This window comes from Saccoglossus kowalevskii, chromosome 21 (assembly GCF_978046115.1).
Source record: "Saccoglossus kowalevskii chromosome 21, keSacKowa6.1, whole genome shotgun sequence".
In the NCBI taxonomy this organism is placed as follows: domain Eukaryota; kingdom Metazoa; phylum Hemichordata; class Enteropneusta; family Harrimaniidae; genus Saccoglossus; species Saccoglossus kowalevskii.
Window position 1 is genome coordinate 11332571 of NC_140661.1, and position 18356 is coordinate 11350926.

At 37.7% G+C, this 18356-nt stretch overlaps 1 protein-coding gene and 1 long non-coding RNA gene across 2 annotated transcripts; one reads left to right on the top strand and one right to left on the bottom strand.

Moving 5' to 3' along the window:
• Window positions 1-1925: 1925 nt before the first annotated feature.
• LOC102807953 (protein lifeguard 1-like) lies at window positions 1926-10433 on the bottom strand. Its single transcript, XM_078005326.1, has 9 exons — window positions 10301-10433; window positions 9395-9543; window positions 8721-8785; window positions 8278-8331; window positions 7424-7514; window positions 3533-3570; window positions 3288-3333; window positions 2709-2888; window positions 1926-2264 (listed from the first exon to the last, which is right to left on the bottom strand). The coding sequence occupies exons 1-9, from the start codon at window positions 10431-10433 to the stop codon at window positions 2121-2123; spliced, it is 900 nt and encodes a 299-aa protein (XP_077861452.1). The 3' UTR covers window positions 1926-2120.
• A 5156-nt stretch (window positions 10434-15589) lies between these two features.
• LOC144341645 (uncharacterized) lies at window positions 15590-17066 on the top strand. The gene is made up of 2 exons (XR_013418596.1): window positions 15590-15634; window positions 16755-17066. It is a non-coding gene; the product is annotated as an uncharacterized LOC144341645 (long non-coding RNA).
• The last annotated feature ends 1290 nt before the right edge of the window (window positions 17067-18356 follow it).

An 18356-nucleotide genomic window follows, 5' to 3' on the forward strand; every position in this document is an offset into this window, starting at 1 on the left:
CAGCCATAATACGAGAATCGCGAGAGTTCATTTCCCAGCATGGCCGATTAGAACGTTCCTATTGCAATGTGATTCGAGATTCGAAATGTGCATTCCCTGTTGCTTCTGGTCTCGTTTGTGCTTCCCTTCTTAAGATAGTACTATTGGCAATATTGAAATAAGCGGCAAATAAATAATTACTTTGACCGAAACATTGTCTTAGATTCAGGTGACAGACTCCTGTAAAATCACTTAAACTAGGGGGTAGCATCGGTTTACGAAGCATGTGTGGTAAATAAGTCTGTGTGTCAGTAGGCTTGGAGGATGACCATTTAACAACTTAGGTGGGAAATGGGAGAAAAAACTGTGCATGATGTATTTCTATTCTTTTTTGGAGAATATAGTTGTAAAATTGTTGATTCCATGGTATTGTGTTTATAGAAACATATTTTCGTCTCATTTCACCTATAGGATGTTTTTTTTTTCTAAAAATTATCCCTGTAAAATATGTTTTTTCCTCAAAATTGTCTGTGCCCGACGCACCTAAACTTTTAAGGACCAATCGTCACAACTCTTTGAAATCGCATTTGAGAAGTCATTTTTTTTGCTATTTTGTTTGTCACTCGAATAGCGTACCCTGCTCCTCCGTCGACGCGTATTAAACTAGGAGTGTGTTCGCGTCGCTGCTTCGGCGTGCCCAGAGTGACGTGGCACTAGTGACCTTTGGCAATCATAAAGTGCTTCCCGAGGAAGTTGTGTACGCGAACGCAATTCGAGGAAATGGTGTCACGTGATTGTATGGGCCGATTGCTATGCAAGAAATATGTTTGAGAATTACTTAACAATTTTTTAACTAACGATTCCGCCGTTAGCTATCTTTTCCCCAAACTTCCCTGGCACTGCAAGGGGGTGTAAAAAACTGCCCCGATGCGCCTCAATTGTGACGTCACATAGAAGTCGAACAAGGCTGCGACACGAACGCACTCCAGGATACATTAAACAGTGGAGGCTAAAACAAGGGTGACTGGAACCTCACTTGAGAGGAAAGGTTTCGTGGCTTACTCATCTTGGTGGCTATTTCCAGCCCTGTAATGTAAAATGCTAGTAACGTACATTTCTGATAAAACAAACACGCGCACAAAAAAAACGCAATATGGATCAGAGAATTCCTCATAACATTTTTATATCTAAAAAATAATATTGCCAACGTTGGTATATTGCATGCGTCAAAACAATATCTTAATGACATAGCTTTAAAAATCTAAATGTGAAATACTAAAATCTTTAGACACGATTATTCAGCATTTGAATTCACAAGCCACACTTTTCTGATTTACGCTAAATCTTACTGTCCTATTAGGTAACGAAAAATAAGCGTGTAGTCGCTGTGCAGTAATCAAACACAGTCAGCTGGCTAACACGAGATAATAAAATAAATGCGATATTTAATATATAGGGGTCGCCATCTTGAATACCGGAACACGAAGCCGGGGTATTTAAAACCGAAATTGTCATCTAGACCGTCACTGATTGGCTGCTGAGCTGGAATGGCAATTTTGGGTTTCAAATACCCCAGGAAAGTGTTTTATGTTCTTCGTGTAATTAGGTGTTCGTATGCAAGAGATTTTTTCACACAAAAACGCCGAATTCGCTCGAATTTTGTTATCCGTTGGCTTAATATAACCCCAACGGATCGCATTTTTGTGAAAGGTTGGTATTTTTGTCCTGATTTGTAGGAATCTGAAAAACGCGTTTCACAACTTGTTATTTAGTTTTATGCCGCATTCAAGATGGCGACCCCCATATAGTAAATATCGCATTTATTTTATTATCACGCGTGCGACAGCTGACTGTGAATCAAACACATATTTCCTGGTGCGGATTTTGACATGTCAGTGCAGTGCTGATTATATCAACGAAACGACGAAATGTGAAGGGAGAATGTGTAAGGCAATAGAAGTACTTGTTTATACAATAAGACAATAACAATACTAGTACGTGATTGATTTTGCAATCGACAATTCTGCGAATACGCTTCTAATCTTGTATGCGTTGAATAAATCTTTTCATCTGATATGCAACAATGACAAAAACAGACGACTTGTACGAATATGACGTCATCTCGTTCGTTGAATTGCCATCTACCCTTTACCACATATAGCTAAAATGATGAGGAATATATAAACGATGTCAATGTAAAGCGTCATTGCTGCATAGATGTATTCTTCCGCGTTCAGTTCGTGCTTCTTTCCGCCAAGGATAAGTTGGGTATCGATAGCCAGCCACTGAAATATAGAAATCAAATAATATCAGAATCTACATTGAACCCAGTCAAAACGCATTTTTTTATATATAGTGTGCCCTCTGGCGACGAAACGTTTCTCTGGCGTAAATGACCGACAGCGGCGCTAGTCATCTGTCAATACAGAAAATGTTACTAGAGATGTGCTAAATTCTAAATAACGAACGACTGCGCAACCAATAACACCTATTTATTTAAACGCCATTGCTTGTATTCCATTTACGCCAAAGACTACAAGTATAGTACTCTCCTGAAAAAAAAGCGAGGTTGGAGTGCATGTAAGACGCACACCTGCCGTACCGTACCTTCAACGATAAAGTAGTCTAAGCATCTAGCCATTAGAGGGCGCAACTTATTCGAAGGGTTTCTGTTTTAGTTAGGACTGTACGTGTTTCTGTGTCTATCAAAATAAAAGTATATATCTCACCAATACAAGTACCAATGCACACACAAGACCAATAACTGCGTTCACGATATCTGAATATGTAAATATGGCGATAAATCCGAACAGTAGTAAAGCCAATGTAAGCACGAAAGCCACTCCGATATACTTGGTGAAATCGAACTTAGTCTGCACGCAGAATAGTGTTACACCGAGACATACACCCTAGTGGGAAAAGAGTATAAAGCATGTCAAATACATTGTTTGTATCAAATGCTGGTTAAACTTGATATCTTTACAGGTTAGAATTTTGGCGTAGACGCAATATTGCTACAAAAAACAGAAACATCTATCACCAGATACAAACTGGTTACAATGGTCGTGGAGGGCGCGATTAACGTTAATGCGTAAGTAGGTTGCTACGCTAGGCTGATCAACAAGTGGTCATTCGAGCACCTCCAGATAATGGATTTTTTCAGTTATAAAGTAATTTTGACAATAACTGTCATCGCGAGCATCGATGTTGTTTAATTGTGATTATGATAACCTCCCCTAAGTGAATATCCCCAACTTTCTGTGAAGGAGGAGGGGGTATACAAGGTTCAGGGTCAACGCGTATCTTACCATCGTTATTCCCACACACACGATGACAGAAATAGTATCGTAGTAGCTGAAAAAAAACACAAGATTAGATATTGTAAAAAGCTAAATAAATCAAATCATTCAGTCAGTCATTTACAATTCTGTTGTTAAGTTCATTTATTTTTTGTCTCGAGTATAGAAGTTACACGGAGAAGGAGGGGCTTGGCACCGGGAACGTGTGGATGAAATGAAGTGATCATTGTATATGTTAGTAAAATGACTTTTACCTTGCGATCGTCCCAGCCATGTAGGATAAAGATAAAGTCTGAAAAAGATAAGATAGCATAAAAATAGTAATGAATACACAAGTTTTATACGTTATTTACAGGATAAAATGTAGTCATAATTTATAATCCTTGAAAAAGCAAACACAATTATTTCCGAGATGAACATCATTCATTGTATGTTTCGGTTGCAAATATATGTGTTCTATATTAAACAAGTAACCTGTAGAATACTGTGTGGGTAATATTTTTTATATTGATTTTTGTTGCATTTGCAGCAAATAGTTACCAAACAATGAGAAATCTATAGGATTGAATATACCCCACAGCTGGCTTCACATGCATTGTTCATAGTTCATATGGTGCTTACACCAGGATTTAATTACAGCACCTAGGCGGTATGTGGTTACAGCTTAATGTTCAAGTAATCGCAAGAAATTGACATGACAATAGAAATTCATTAAAGACTGCCACTCCCATGCAATTAACAGCGAGTGAAATTCCTGAGATTGAAACATATATTTTGAAGTCACTGGTGTAGGCAACGAATAACTGCAAGTTGACATAAAGACGAGGTAGTTTATTTAATCAGTGGTCAACTAGAGGCTGAAATTATAATTAATTTGTTTATTTCAATTTCTCCTGACGTCAAATAGAATACACTAGTGAAACACGGTAGTAACTGTGGGTGAAAGGATGTTTTGGGGTGTAGTTTACATTGTATATAGAGTGGTAGGGTCGGGTGTAATGTGTTCATTTCCAACTACTAGTATTATGAAGTCACGTAGAATTTCACTTAATTTATTTTTTCTGACATGTTTTCAAGCATTACATGTGAATCCAATTTTCACTGCGCTGTGTCTCAATAGAGTATGAGGGAAATGGCATATTCACTGGAATTTATTTCAGGGGAAAAATGTTTTCAGTGATAATGTAGTATTATGACAGATACCCTCCCCGTGGCTTTCATTACGTATGGAAGTTATTTTCACGAGTGATGCGGTGTATCCTGCTGCCGTACTTTCACGAGCGAAGCCACGGGGAGGGTGTGGGGTTCTGTTATTATACACATGTCCCATATTTGATTATTTCATATTAAAAAAAGAACGTGCAACAAACCGGGATAGAAATTTAGATCGGGGAACCCAATTGCCCATTAATATGCTCCAAGACAGTGCTGCGACCTAGCAACGCTTGTCAGTGTAGAACGAGTGTCGCTGTACGTGTGAAAATAAAATAATCAGACATCTAATTTAAGTCATTGTCCGAATAAATAACTTGTGGATGTTTAAGCGCGGTGGTCGTAGCGCAGCGCGTGTTCGAATTTCATGTAAATAAACAATGTATTTTACACGCGTTGTATACGTCGCTATGAGTCCCATATCGAACAGGACGCGACACGACGACTGTCGCCCTTTAGTTGGGACCACGACAGAACCAGAACTTAAACTGGGCGACTACGATACACGGTTGATGTTGAAGTTAAAAGTTCCTCCACAGATCTGTGCATTGGCAAACATGCCGTGCAACTGCAGTACTCCACTGACGGAATGACTTTCGTTGAAATCGGTCGTCGCTGACTGGTGAGCTGCACACTACAACCTCGTTTGTGATGTTGCTTGCTTGTCGTGGATGGACTGAGTCTTGGTTACCGGTTAAATTTTGCTAATTTGGCGTTGGTAATCTTTATTTGGAACTGAGTAACGCCGCAACGTCGCCAACAGAAACCTCATGGTATATCGATGTTGATGGTTGCGGCTCCATATTAATCGGAGATTTTACTGCGGGTCCAGGCAGCGGGTGGATCTTCCGAGAGCCCTTCAAGATTTATAAAACTCAGATTCCAGGTGGTCAACAAACATTAAGTTCTCCCAATCCTAGTATTCTATGTGATGTACATCTAACATGCCAAAAATGCTGGTGAACGATTTGAACCTGACAAAAATACTTGAAATAGATACCAGGAAGGGGAGGGGGGTAAAAGAAAAGTTATATAACATTTTATTATTCAATAATTTATTAAAATACATAAGTTTGTCCAACTCCCTGTGATACAACACCTCAGACATAGCTCATTGTACTCGGCTTGAGTGTGGGCAAAAAGTTACTATTTGAATTTTTGATATCTGTTTTCATTAATGAGAAAGTTGACCCCGAAGTTAGAGTAACTGTTCAGCAGGAATGGCTTTTTAACTCTTCTGTGATTTTTGTTTGGCTTGGCTGATTTTGTCACGGTTCATACTTGACAGGCAGGTCGTACCATCACTAATTGGAAAAACAATCCTGACCCACCGCTACCATGGCAACAGCCAAAGTCTTGTAATAGCAGTGCCCAAATGATCATGCCTTTTATTGTGGCTACGTTGCGCACTGGTAAGAGATCACCGGCGCCGACATTGTTACCACTGTCAACGGAATCCCAACGCAGCTTTGAACTTTGAATAAAATGTAAATGCTGCCTCCAATCTAGAAAATACTATCGCAAAACGGTTGGAAATAATACATTTAACGGCTGAATACGTCCTAACAATAAAATAAAGTGACTTCTAATGACTGCCGTGTTATTTTGCGAACCTCGTATAAGGTGCCCGGTTTTAGTTATAAACAGACGTTAGCTTCACGTTCATGTCCCTTCCATGATAACAGCCGAAAACATATTGCTTGTTTTTTACCGGTTTTCATTGGCAACCGAAGTATTTTTATTTTGTAAACAAATTTTCGTCTGCTATTTTTATTCAGTTCAAATCGTTCAGCAACATTTTTGGCATATTAGGTGTACATCACATGGAATACTACGATTGAGAGAACTTGATGTATGTTGACTGATTTTTATCATAGTACGAAGTACCAGGAAGTTACTCAGTTCCAAATAAAGATTACCAACGTCAAATGAGCAACATTTGACTGGTAATCAAGATTCATGTAATCCATGGCTAACAAGCAACATCACAAGCGAAGTTGTAGCATGCAGTACCAGTAAGTCATCCCGTCAGTGCAGTACTGCAGTAACACGGCATGTTTGCCATCAGCATTGTATTCAAACGAATCACGTGGTGTGCCGTTCTCGTTCAAACCCGGGATTCGATCAATAGGGGAGTCCCATTAAAAAAACACATTGCAAATCATGCAAGTTCAACATTTTCAAACCAATATACTAAAACAGAAATGCTCAGAGATGTAAATGAAGGATAGATATTACTTTTCACTATACACATCTCTGTTGATACTATCCCTCACATATTCTACTCCCAATTACTCCTGCGTAAAATGGACTAGCCTCTTCATGTTGACATTCAGACTAAAATCACGTGACAGGCTGTTAAAATTGGCTGTTGTATACTCTTTCGCCGGTCTGGAAAATGTGTTTAATTAACTCACATTCAAGCAACAATGCAGATTTCCCAGTGGGAGTGAGACTATTCGACTATGTCACTAAAAAAATAGGGGTGTTTTCAGCAAAAAACGAATAACCCTGGAATACACACAATATACTGAATTTCGGAACAAATCGTGCATTACTTACAGCAGCAGAATACAACAGAAATATCAGACGAAACATGAAAACACTATATATTGTATTTCAGCTTGAACCCTCTATATTGCAATTCAAGGAATTAACCCCATATGTGCATCCATTTCCCACCTTGGTATCACCCACCCCTGAAAACAAACTCTTAATACCACGCTGAAGCGTTTGGTAAAAAAGCAGTATGGCATTGGAGGAATTGTCTTCTAAACAAACAGCTAAAAACAGCGTTCTCTCGAGTCGAAAATAACTTCGAGAGATTTTCCTACACACTGTCAGGAGCAAGGGACGTTCGTTCTTTGATTTCAACGAGAAGCCCGACCTGATTGTTATATGTGACGTACTTACGATGTTTTATCCTCACTTACCAAGACTCCGAGCATAATGATGTTTAATGGGTGCTTACGTCGCAGCGAATCGATACATGCTAACGATAGAAATACAATCAGAAATACAGCACTGAAAAAAGAATATAATTGTATTTCATTACAAAAGAATATTACAAAAAAAAATACAAAAAAAATATAGACATCGCCGCATCGACCGGAACCCTTGATGTTGACTAGTATTTTTCAAATTTTGAAAAAAAGTTCCCCTCCTTTTTGTGCAGCGTTTTACCACAGTCATTATACTATTTGAACGCGTGCTTTCAGCCTAAACACATGGGTGAAAAAAAAGTCTCAAATTTTGCGTATCAAACGAATCATTTAATTATTGATTTTCAGATGTGTCGTCAACTTTTCGTTTTTGTTCCCACAGAAAGACATACTAGTTTTGAGAAATAAATGTCTATATAACAAAACAATTTTCATAGGTAGCCATGTCAGAACATTATTTCATTGAACATGAATAGTAATCATCAGAATGCACTGATAATTATTGACTACAATAAGTACCCATCTTAGAACTATATATGATTTTTTCTTCACACGCAACAAAACACAATACGGTGAGAACTTGTTACCACAAGAACCAATAGTAACCAATATTTTCATGGATGTTGACCTGTGTTTTGTACGAAAATTTGTTCGATGGGAATATATTTTTCTTTCTTCTCGTGAACAGTAACACCAAAGATTGAACATCAAGCAAATCAGATCATTTTTTTGTTATACACATAACACTCACCCCCTCCTGCCTTATCGGGATTGTCTCAATATGTAACATTCATACATACGCTAAAAAACAAAGTCCCTTAAATATGTATGTAACATTTACTTACTACGATGCAAAGTAAAATGCCGAATTCTCTTGAACCCATTGTTTGACCTCGTCGCTAGAAAGTAAAACATAGTTTTACAGTTTACGAGTAAATTTGAAGAGACAATCATATAAATGACTTTGTGATAGTTTTTTATTACGTTTAAATATTTGTTTTCGATATTGCCTCCCGACATGATAATGATGCTCAATATTCATGATCAATATCGAACACAAGTTTTAAACATGCTTACCGTTATTTGCCTCGAACCAGTATATCAAAGTATATCTCTAATATTAAAGGGCGTCGCGCCGCGTCCTGTTCGATATGGGACTCATAGCGATGTATACAACGCGTGTAAAATACATTGTTTATTTACATGAAATTCGAACACGCGCTGCGCGACGACCACCGCGCTTTAAACGTGTGAATTGTATTCGAGAGATTTACGTGGTAATACTTACACAAACGAAAATACACAGACAATGGCAAATGTAAACATAAGTTGGATAGTCAACACGATGTATACCTAGAGAAAACATACATTTATATATTAATAGTGATTACGTACGAGTCTCCATCTAACAAATTGTATGTTGTTGATTTACAATCATATTTGTTTAACAATACCAAGAAATACATCACTCGGGAAGGTCTGGTTGCACAGGTAGAACATGAATTGTTTCGTTTGAATCGATTATGAAAGTCAGAAAAAAATGAACCTTAATTGCAAATTGTTAAATTTTGACCATTTTAGCGCTCAAAATTGCCGCACTAGTAGGGCCAACACATATGTTCAGTAACATGCTATTTTGATAACATTTCAAAAATGTATTTATTATTTAAAGCAAAATTGTATATTTTTTTTAGAAGCATGCTAAATTATAATGGAGGAACGACTACACAAGCAAACATACGTAGCTCGAACACAAGCGCTTAGTCGCAAGAGGCCGCAACTTATAATGAAACATATATTGTGATACTTACGTTGGATAATTGCGTTTTCTCAATGAAACAATGACGTATTTATAACAAGTTATCAGCGCGTGACCCCCCCCCCCCAAGTACGTGACATACTTAGGCTTACTACACTTAAATCTTGTTTCACATCTAAATATCAGGATGAACTTTGAAATACCTTTTTGATGAACGTTCTTCGAATGTTCTTGTCTGAGAATCGTTCGGCCGTGGTGAATCCACCACCTCCACCACCTTCTTCCGCGTGTGTTTCATTGTAACTGCTTCCCCCAGGGTGATCTAACGGTTGTTGCTCTGGAGCTGGGTAAGCTGGAATTAAAAAAAATAATTATGAAGTATCGCTAATAATAAAAACCTAATTATAATATCCTTATCGTATATTAATTATGACAAATATTAATAAAATATTATAATAATAAAGTCAAATCAAATTTGTTTAAGCATTTTCAGAGCTTATTCATTTAATATGCAGAGAATATAAAAAAAATATAATATCAATGTCAAATCCAATATCAGATGTTCAAACGTATTCAGTGCTTTATTTTTATTCAGCCAGTAAAATCTTTTATATTTTCTCATCTGGAAGACTATAAAAGATTCAACATACATAATATGTCAACTGTGTAAAATGGTTTATAGTAATACAGAGTCAGATGTGCAGTAACATTTTAAAAATATTATTGTACAGTTTTTAATTGTATTCAACACTACTATAACGGAGAAATATACAACAGCATTTCCGTGTCAGGAAACATCGCTAAACAGCAGATGCAAGCAGAAGAGCACAGAACCTGGGAACACCCATGGCTTCGCGTATCACATCGTTCAACAACATAAGAAGAAACAATAGTAATTTATAACAATTAATATACATTTCTTAGGCATTTGATTTTTTCCGACTAAGTAACGCTCAATTTTAAAATTCCCTTCGAAAAATTTCACAGTCTCGTGTTGTTGTTGACCAACACGATGTTGTAAAACGATGATGATATACAATGTCTAAATAACTGGTCAATACGATTTAATTACAAGTGGTGATTCATGAATTTACACAGACTATATGTACCTTGCATCGGTTGGATCCACGCCTGACCTGGTATAGGTTGTGGATGGGAACCGTCATTATATAAATTGGGTGGCACTTGTGTATTCGATGCGTACTGGTAAGGAGGCGGGTAGGCCTGCTGCTGGGTTGTCATGGCGCCGGTGCTCTACAAATGAACTGGGCAGTATGGTACTGATTAGTGAACAGTCATAAGACCGCAGATTTATAAATTTATGGTGATATAGACTAGAATATATATTATATTATTATACATCTGTCACCGTAACGCCATAAGTTAAAGCGTGCCGTAATTTTGCGGTATGTTACGGAATATTTTCATTCTACCATATAAGGAAACGCGAATTCCAAATATGGAGTGATTACGCGCGTAAGCGCCCACTAATAATAAAAACAAACATGGCTGCCAACGGGGTTTGATCGGACTCCACACAATGAAGTTCGCTGATTCTGTTCTAAACTTTTGGATTTCGGCATTCCCATGATGTATCCTTGGAAGTAAAAGATGTATAATAATAAGGTTATTTCGAGCATACCTCAATGTATGCACTCAGACAGTACGACGCGCATCGACCTCCACTGCGCGTCGGTCGATACTCCAGCTGTACTGTCTTCGTGCATACTTTGAGGTATCCTCGTAATAACCTCATATTATATCAATCTATCGAAGGGTAGTTTTTCATGAGCTGAAAAATACTGGTTAAAATAAGATACAAAAATATATACAAACTGCCAGTTTGATATCTACATACACACATATGGCAACGCTTGGTATATTTGCTGTAGCAAGTTCATCCTAACGTATGCAAAGGTCACAATTAACGTTGTGTTTTAGTAGCAAATCCTCCGTGAAAACACGATGTTATGACGTGTTATTAGAGGAGAAATTAACGCTGACTTGTCCAGAAGAGTTTACCCCTTCACACATAGTTAGCCATTCGTATATATAACGGATAATGTCACACCCATTATTATTTTACTAAAAGTTATTTATTAATTGTCAATCTGTTAGAACGGCATAAATGGCGACGACGGTCATTAATGGTCGTTGAATATAAACAACTCTAAAACTATAGTCTGCTCGGTAGTTCAGGCGCGCAATTCTTAGACATTGAACAACTACATTCAGTGTGCTTACAGTTATGTTATACTGCACGAAATACATGTTGAGACGTTCAATAATATTCAACATGGCCGAGACCTATTTTATAAATAATCACTTGCGAAGCAAGATCCGCGACACGCATTAAATCCAATCTAACAAATAACAATTCGCGTAGGAGGGAATGGAAGGGCGCATTTACCTTTAAAGCTCTGTAATAATACACTAGCGTAACAGTCACGGATACTAAACCCAGGTACACAGTCAACGACGATGTATTTAAGCTGTATTGACGTATAGCTTTATCTGACGATAGATAATCATTAACGTCTATAGTTGATTAACTAGGATTATGACATGTATATCTACTGTATTTATTGGAAGTTTGCAATACATATTTTATTCACTACAAACAACACTCCAGCAAATATATAGTCGACGTGTTGTTATATGGGCTTATAGCCAACTCATGACGAAAGACGTAGTGTGAGAGAGGACACTTCTCATCCAAGACCCAATGGCTTTATCGACCGCCGTTGATTAAAAAAAACTGTATATCTGACGTGGTAGGGGGTAATATCGGCGCACATACCCGACAGCTGCTGTTGTCCCGATGAGTCGTGATTGACAAGGCATACATGCCTTGTCGCTCACTGATTTAGTCGACAGGTGTATCTTCAGTAAGCAAAATTTGTTCAAAATCATGTTCCCGTGATTCGTTGCGCAACGTTGATGAGAAACCGATATTGTGTGGGCTAATCTGCACTGGCTCGGAAGGTTGTAAATGATTAGCTAGTTTGAATTTGCATAACAATACTGACAATGAACGTGCATTCAACGCCACAAGTTTTTTTGTTTTTTTAGCCAATCAGAATTCATCTTCCGAGCCAGTGCAGATCAGCCGTATTGTGTTGCAAACTTAAACACGGGACAAAATATTTTTATGGCATATAAATGAGTGAGCGAATTTCAAAATATTCCTAACTCAGCGAGTGTTATGGCCGTGGAAATCAACGACCAGGAATGTTATTATTCCTGCGTATGCGCAGGTGACGACCCCCCCCCCGCTATAATTGTCGAACCACACTGTTAAAATGCCACCTGTGCACGCGCGGGAATTGAGTCCCAAGCAACCATAACAACACATGCTAAAAACGTAAAGGCTCATGGGTAGACGCTTGTTTGTAAACAATGACACGTTATGGCCATCTGACGCATGCGTATGTGACGACTCACCCGCTTTAAATGAAGGACTGACTGTCTGGATGTATTGAAACATTTCATTCACATACGTATGTATCTTAGCAAATGACGACAACACCAATGTGACTATATATATGCAACATAATTCAGGAGTTAAACATTTATATTGTGTTAACTACCAAACAAACAAAACATTCCATGATGTCCGTTCCTCACACCGGAGGTCAAGGGTCAATTGATTAAAGTACACAAGTGGTATTTATGTCAAACGAAGCAGGAGTCCAAGGTAGGATACCTTAAATCTAAGCGAATATTAATTATAATATATCTAATAATTGTTATATTGATAATATGAATGAGTATGGGAAATTACATGACAACAAATCTAGCGTAATATTTGTATTCAAGGTGATTTCAGTTTGTGTGTTCAACTGGTAACCATGGATCAGTGTTTATGTTGCTAGGCAACTGTTTCAATGGACATCACACATAATATTTAGTTCTATTTAGTACTCTATACATTTGTAAATTTTAAAAATCACCAATTGAATTAAACTGAAACGACGAGTCCTGTCTATGTTACATAGATCGCCCACACACGTTGCTGTTTTAACGTAATTGTCCCGGCGTAAAAAAATATATGACCTATATATAAAACATGCCACGCTTGAAGATGTGGTTTGTTGCGATGAAGACTTGAATACAACTTTGTTGTGTAGTTTCCAGTCCTATAATAACGGATACACCTACAATTTATTAATTCGATATTTTTTGTTCAAATACATTTCCTTATTGATAGGCGTACAGTACAAAGTACGATTATATATTCAACGATCATAGATCAGGCACAGGTGTAAAATTCAGGTCACTAAATATATGGAGATTACCCGAGTATGGTTTTTGAACTGCTCGATCTCTTTCATTGAAACGTTATGTGTTTTTTTTTTCTCCACAGAACAGCAATGTCATGACTATAACCGTGTCACTACTGGTAGTGTCGGTCGTCCATATATGAATAACTTGCAGATATATCTCGCTGTGAGTTCCCGGAGAATTGGTTTACTTAAATACATCAATGTACTAGTATTCTCCGGTAGTAGTGCCCGTACAGACACGATGAAGTGTGACTGCAGACAAAGACCGCGGCACATTTACACACCGGTTATAGGAGGCTTCTGGTTGGCTACAACAATAGCTATACTGGTATGTGCCTGTTTTACCGATGACAGCGCCGCCAGAACCATTGCCATCATGCATTTACCTTTGGTAAGTGGGTTCGATATCCGCACACGATTCTCACGAAAAAAAAAAACCGGAAGCAATTTGATAAAACTGCGTTTATTATAAACTAACACCAATTTGAAAAGTTTTGAAAACTTATTCTGTGAAATTTACAGAAAATAAATGTAGGTCCAAGCAGAAATTTCCGGTTTTGCTTGTGTACTCCGCATGACTGTAGACAATACTTACATACTACGCTATAATGCTGACATTGTTAATTTCCTGAGATGATTCCTGCAGAAAGCAGGCCAATCTGTAGCTCGCTATCTTTTAACACTTCTGTTTAGAAGTGAATCATTTGAAATGCTCGTAAGTGTGTGTATGTGTGTTTTTTTTTTTTGGGGGGGGGGGCATGAACATGTTAAAATGCGGCGGTCGTCGCGCTGCGCATGTGCGACATTTGTGTTGATAAACATTGATTTTCCCACAATCCAATGCGCTCTTCCTAATGGAAGTAACAAGTATGAGGTTTGACCTGGTGGCGACTTGCACTGATTATCGCCAGTGACCCCTTCCGTTCTTTCCAATCACCCAAAAAATACCTAATTAAAGCTTGGTAACGTCTCAGTTTGTACACGTTGATCTGCGCAATAATCAAAGTTGCCATCTTTGATTATATGAGACACATATATCTCGCGCATGCGTGGCGCGACGACTACCGCCCTTTAAGCGATGCATTTTTTTCACCTCATTCTTAACCCTTTAGCTGGAGGATAACATACATTGTAGGTTGAATGTTGTCTCTAGTTATTTTGATCATTTTTGACCGAATAGTGCATGGCCACGTTCGTCCCACACTTTTGTCTCGCATGTTTCTAGCCATGATTATGCATATTTCATTCAAACGTAGCACGGACAACACAGGATGGCTTAGTCTGTCCAACTGGTTCATGTGTGGATTATACAAGTTTGTAGGATGCGGGAATCCCAATTCTTGGAGTTTTCGCTCAGACTGACTGAAAAAAACCTGGACATGGTCCCATTCAAACACTATATTGTTAACGTGGTAAATTCTACCTCTAGATTTCTATATAATCTAACAACTTTCGTTGTTTTTAATAAACACATTCACTAAAAAACTGAACGGGGACTATGTCATTGACAATGACTTGTTTTACTTTAATTGATACGTTATATGTGATGTAATTTGTCTAAAACTTTGTCTAAGTAATTTTTTTTTTCAGTTTTATTTATGAGATATCATTATCTAACATGTTGATTGACCATTCATGTGAGTGAGCTCAGAATAATTGTATGTATCACTGATGAATAATTACCATAGTTTATTTTGTAAATGATTATTTCAGGTGTTTGCATGTTCTCTCACATCCATGCCTTTTACTTATGCAATACATCACTATGACGAATCTTCAGAAGATAACAGACAAGAGGTTATTGCAATGTGCATGGCGTGTTTTGGTATTCTGACCGTATTGTTGGTGAGTACTGTCAGTCGATCTATAGATAAATCAATCAATCAATCAACTATATTATCAATAAATTAATCGATCGATCGATTAATTCAGTTTGTATGTTCAATAATATAATCTTGTGTTAACTATGTAGCGAGTAATATGCCATAACATTTTATTTTCAAGGGTATCTGCGTATTAATGTGGCCGTTTTTGGTGCCAATAATCTACCTGACACGGGTGATCACATATGGCCAAGCACAGGATATTCTTATACTAGTTTTGAGTATTGTCGCTGCTGTATTCTGGGTATTTTTTCTAGTTTTTCTGATAATGTTGGTAAGTGCACAAGCCATGCTCACTCATAGCAACCAATCATGGTGGGGGGGGGGGGTACTCCTTTGAACACATCTTCAGAAAAGGAATTTTAAATTGCGACATAAAAGTGAAAACAGTAATTTTACACAGCAATCTTCACCTCACAAGTGATTTTCCGTTCACCGCGAGATCTCGCGTATTGCATGGAGTGGTGTTCCAAACGTCTGCCACAAAAATCGAATGAATATTTGAGGGGAATATAACGTTGAGATATTTTTACTTCTTCAAAATTGACCATCATCAATGTTTATACCACATCATTATACACATTTCACCGTAACGCTGTAAGTTACAGAGCGCCGTAGTTTTGCGGTATTTTACAGGGTATTTTCATTCTGCCATATAAGGAAATGCGAATTCCAAATATGGAATTATTACGCGCATAAGCGTCCTCTAATAATAAAAACAAACGAAACTGCCACCAGGGTTTGACCGGACTCCACAAAATGAAGTTTGCTGATTCTGTTCTAAACTCTTTGGATTTCGACATTCCCATGATGTATCCTTGGAAGAACAAGATGTATTATAATAATAATAAGGATAGTACGCTGTACTGTCTTCGTGCACGATTTGAAGTATCTTCGTAATAACCTCATAATATTTAGCGTGCAAATACCCCAAAAATACTTTCGCCGTTTTGAAATCCCACGCGATGTTCTGACACCCTTATGACGTCATGGTTTGTTTGTCCTGTTTTCACGTTCGGTGTCATGCATAACGCGGGATCTCGCGGTGTACAGAAAATGGTCTGTTTAGTCCTGGCATAATACAAGATTTAGATTTATGTTGCTGTTCCCTCTTTTGTTTTAAGTGAAAACGTTAGTACAGAATTCTGAATGTAAAAAATTATTTTGACATAACCTGTCACAAGGTTTATTTTGTATGCAGAAAAAAATGTATAAGTAAAATCATATTTATTAAAGTTATTGTTTATACACGTGTTATTGAACACACTACATAGTTTGTAACGTCGTTTATCGTAACTTAATTGTTTTTAAACGCATATACTATTTTATATATCAAGGGCTTCCGGTAAAACGTCCCATATTGTAATAAACCGCTTCTATATTTTCGTTTATAGGTTGAATTTGAACAACATCGTAAAACTGGGGTGGAACCTGCACATAGTGGTACACAGAGAGCTAACCAGTATGAAACAATAACCATTGACATGGAGTCTAACTGCGCAAATAACGTTATTATTGTTACTGGGGACGCTGGAGGCGCAAATCACGCAGTAACCACACGTGATCATGGAGTTTCACCGAGAGCGTGGGACTAAGAAACAAACATGTGACACCAAGACAATGACAATTGTGGCGTATTTATTTTGTTATAATAAAAAAGTCACTGTATAGTACTTGAAAATATTAATTATAGAATATTACAAATACTGCTGCCATGTTCTTTAGCGAAGAAGCGTTTTCGTGGCGTAGAGCCAAGTTATTTCTCCCATCGACATGACCTGAGGGCAAAAATTATACAAAAGATGTATTAGTGGACGTTTTAAAGGTGGTGGTCGTCGCGCCGCACATGTGCTAAATTTGTGTTGATAAATATTGATTTACCCACACCCAATGCGCTCTTCCATTGGAAATCACATTCGAGTAATAATCTGGGCGCGACGTGAACTAATTACCGCCGATTGCGCTTCGATACCTTCCAATCACCAACAAATTACTGAAACAAAATACACAACAACATCTTGGCAGAAAAGGTGGTGCTTTATTAGTGAACAGCAAAAATCATAGCACAAAAGCACCCAGGCTTAACTAAATACAAGTATTATACAAAAGATGTATTAGTGGACGTTTTAAAGGTGGTGGTCGTCGCGCCGCACATGTGCTAAATTTGTGTTGATAAATATTGATTTACCCACACCCAATGCGCTCTTCCATTGGAAATCACATTCGAGTAATAATCTGGGCGCGACGTGAACTAATTACCGCCGATTGCGCTTCGATACCTTCCAATCACCAACAAATTACTGAAACAAAATACACAACAACATCTTGGCAGAAAAGGTGGTGCTTTATTAGTGAACAGCAAAAATCATAGCACAAAAGCACCCAGGCTTAACTAAATACAAGTATAAAGGTGTAAGAGAAACAGAATAAAAACTAGGAATGAACAATAAAGGTTAAAGGAAAATGAAATAAAAAAAATGAGTCTTTGGTAGGGATGGGTGAAAAAGCCAACTCAAAAATGGCGGGCCGCAAACGATGATGGGAAATACATTACCCAAACTACTAACATAAGGGGCGCTCTCTCTACCCAGAAACCGAGTTATCCTAAATTAACCATTTTTTTTCACAATACTGATAAAAATTTTACTAAATTACTGAAACAAAATACACTACAACATCTTGGCCGAAAGGTGGTGCTTTATTAGTGAACAGCAAAAATAGCACAAAAGCACCCAGGCCAAGGCGAAGCAACTGCCAAAAAGATGTAAAGTAATGTGTTATATGAATGTGTGTGTTATTGGTGTGTAATGTGTGTGTATGTGTGTGTGTTGTACAGAACAAAAAAAAATACAATTTAAAAGCTGGGCAACAAGGGATTGAAAATACAAGCTTAAAATTGCTAATCAAAGCTCAAATAGATACAAGGTAACTGTCTAAAAGTTTAAAGTACTGGCCATAGCCTGGGTGATCGAAAAACGAAATGAGGGAGGAAGAGC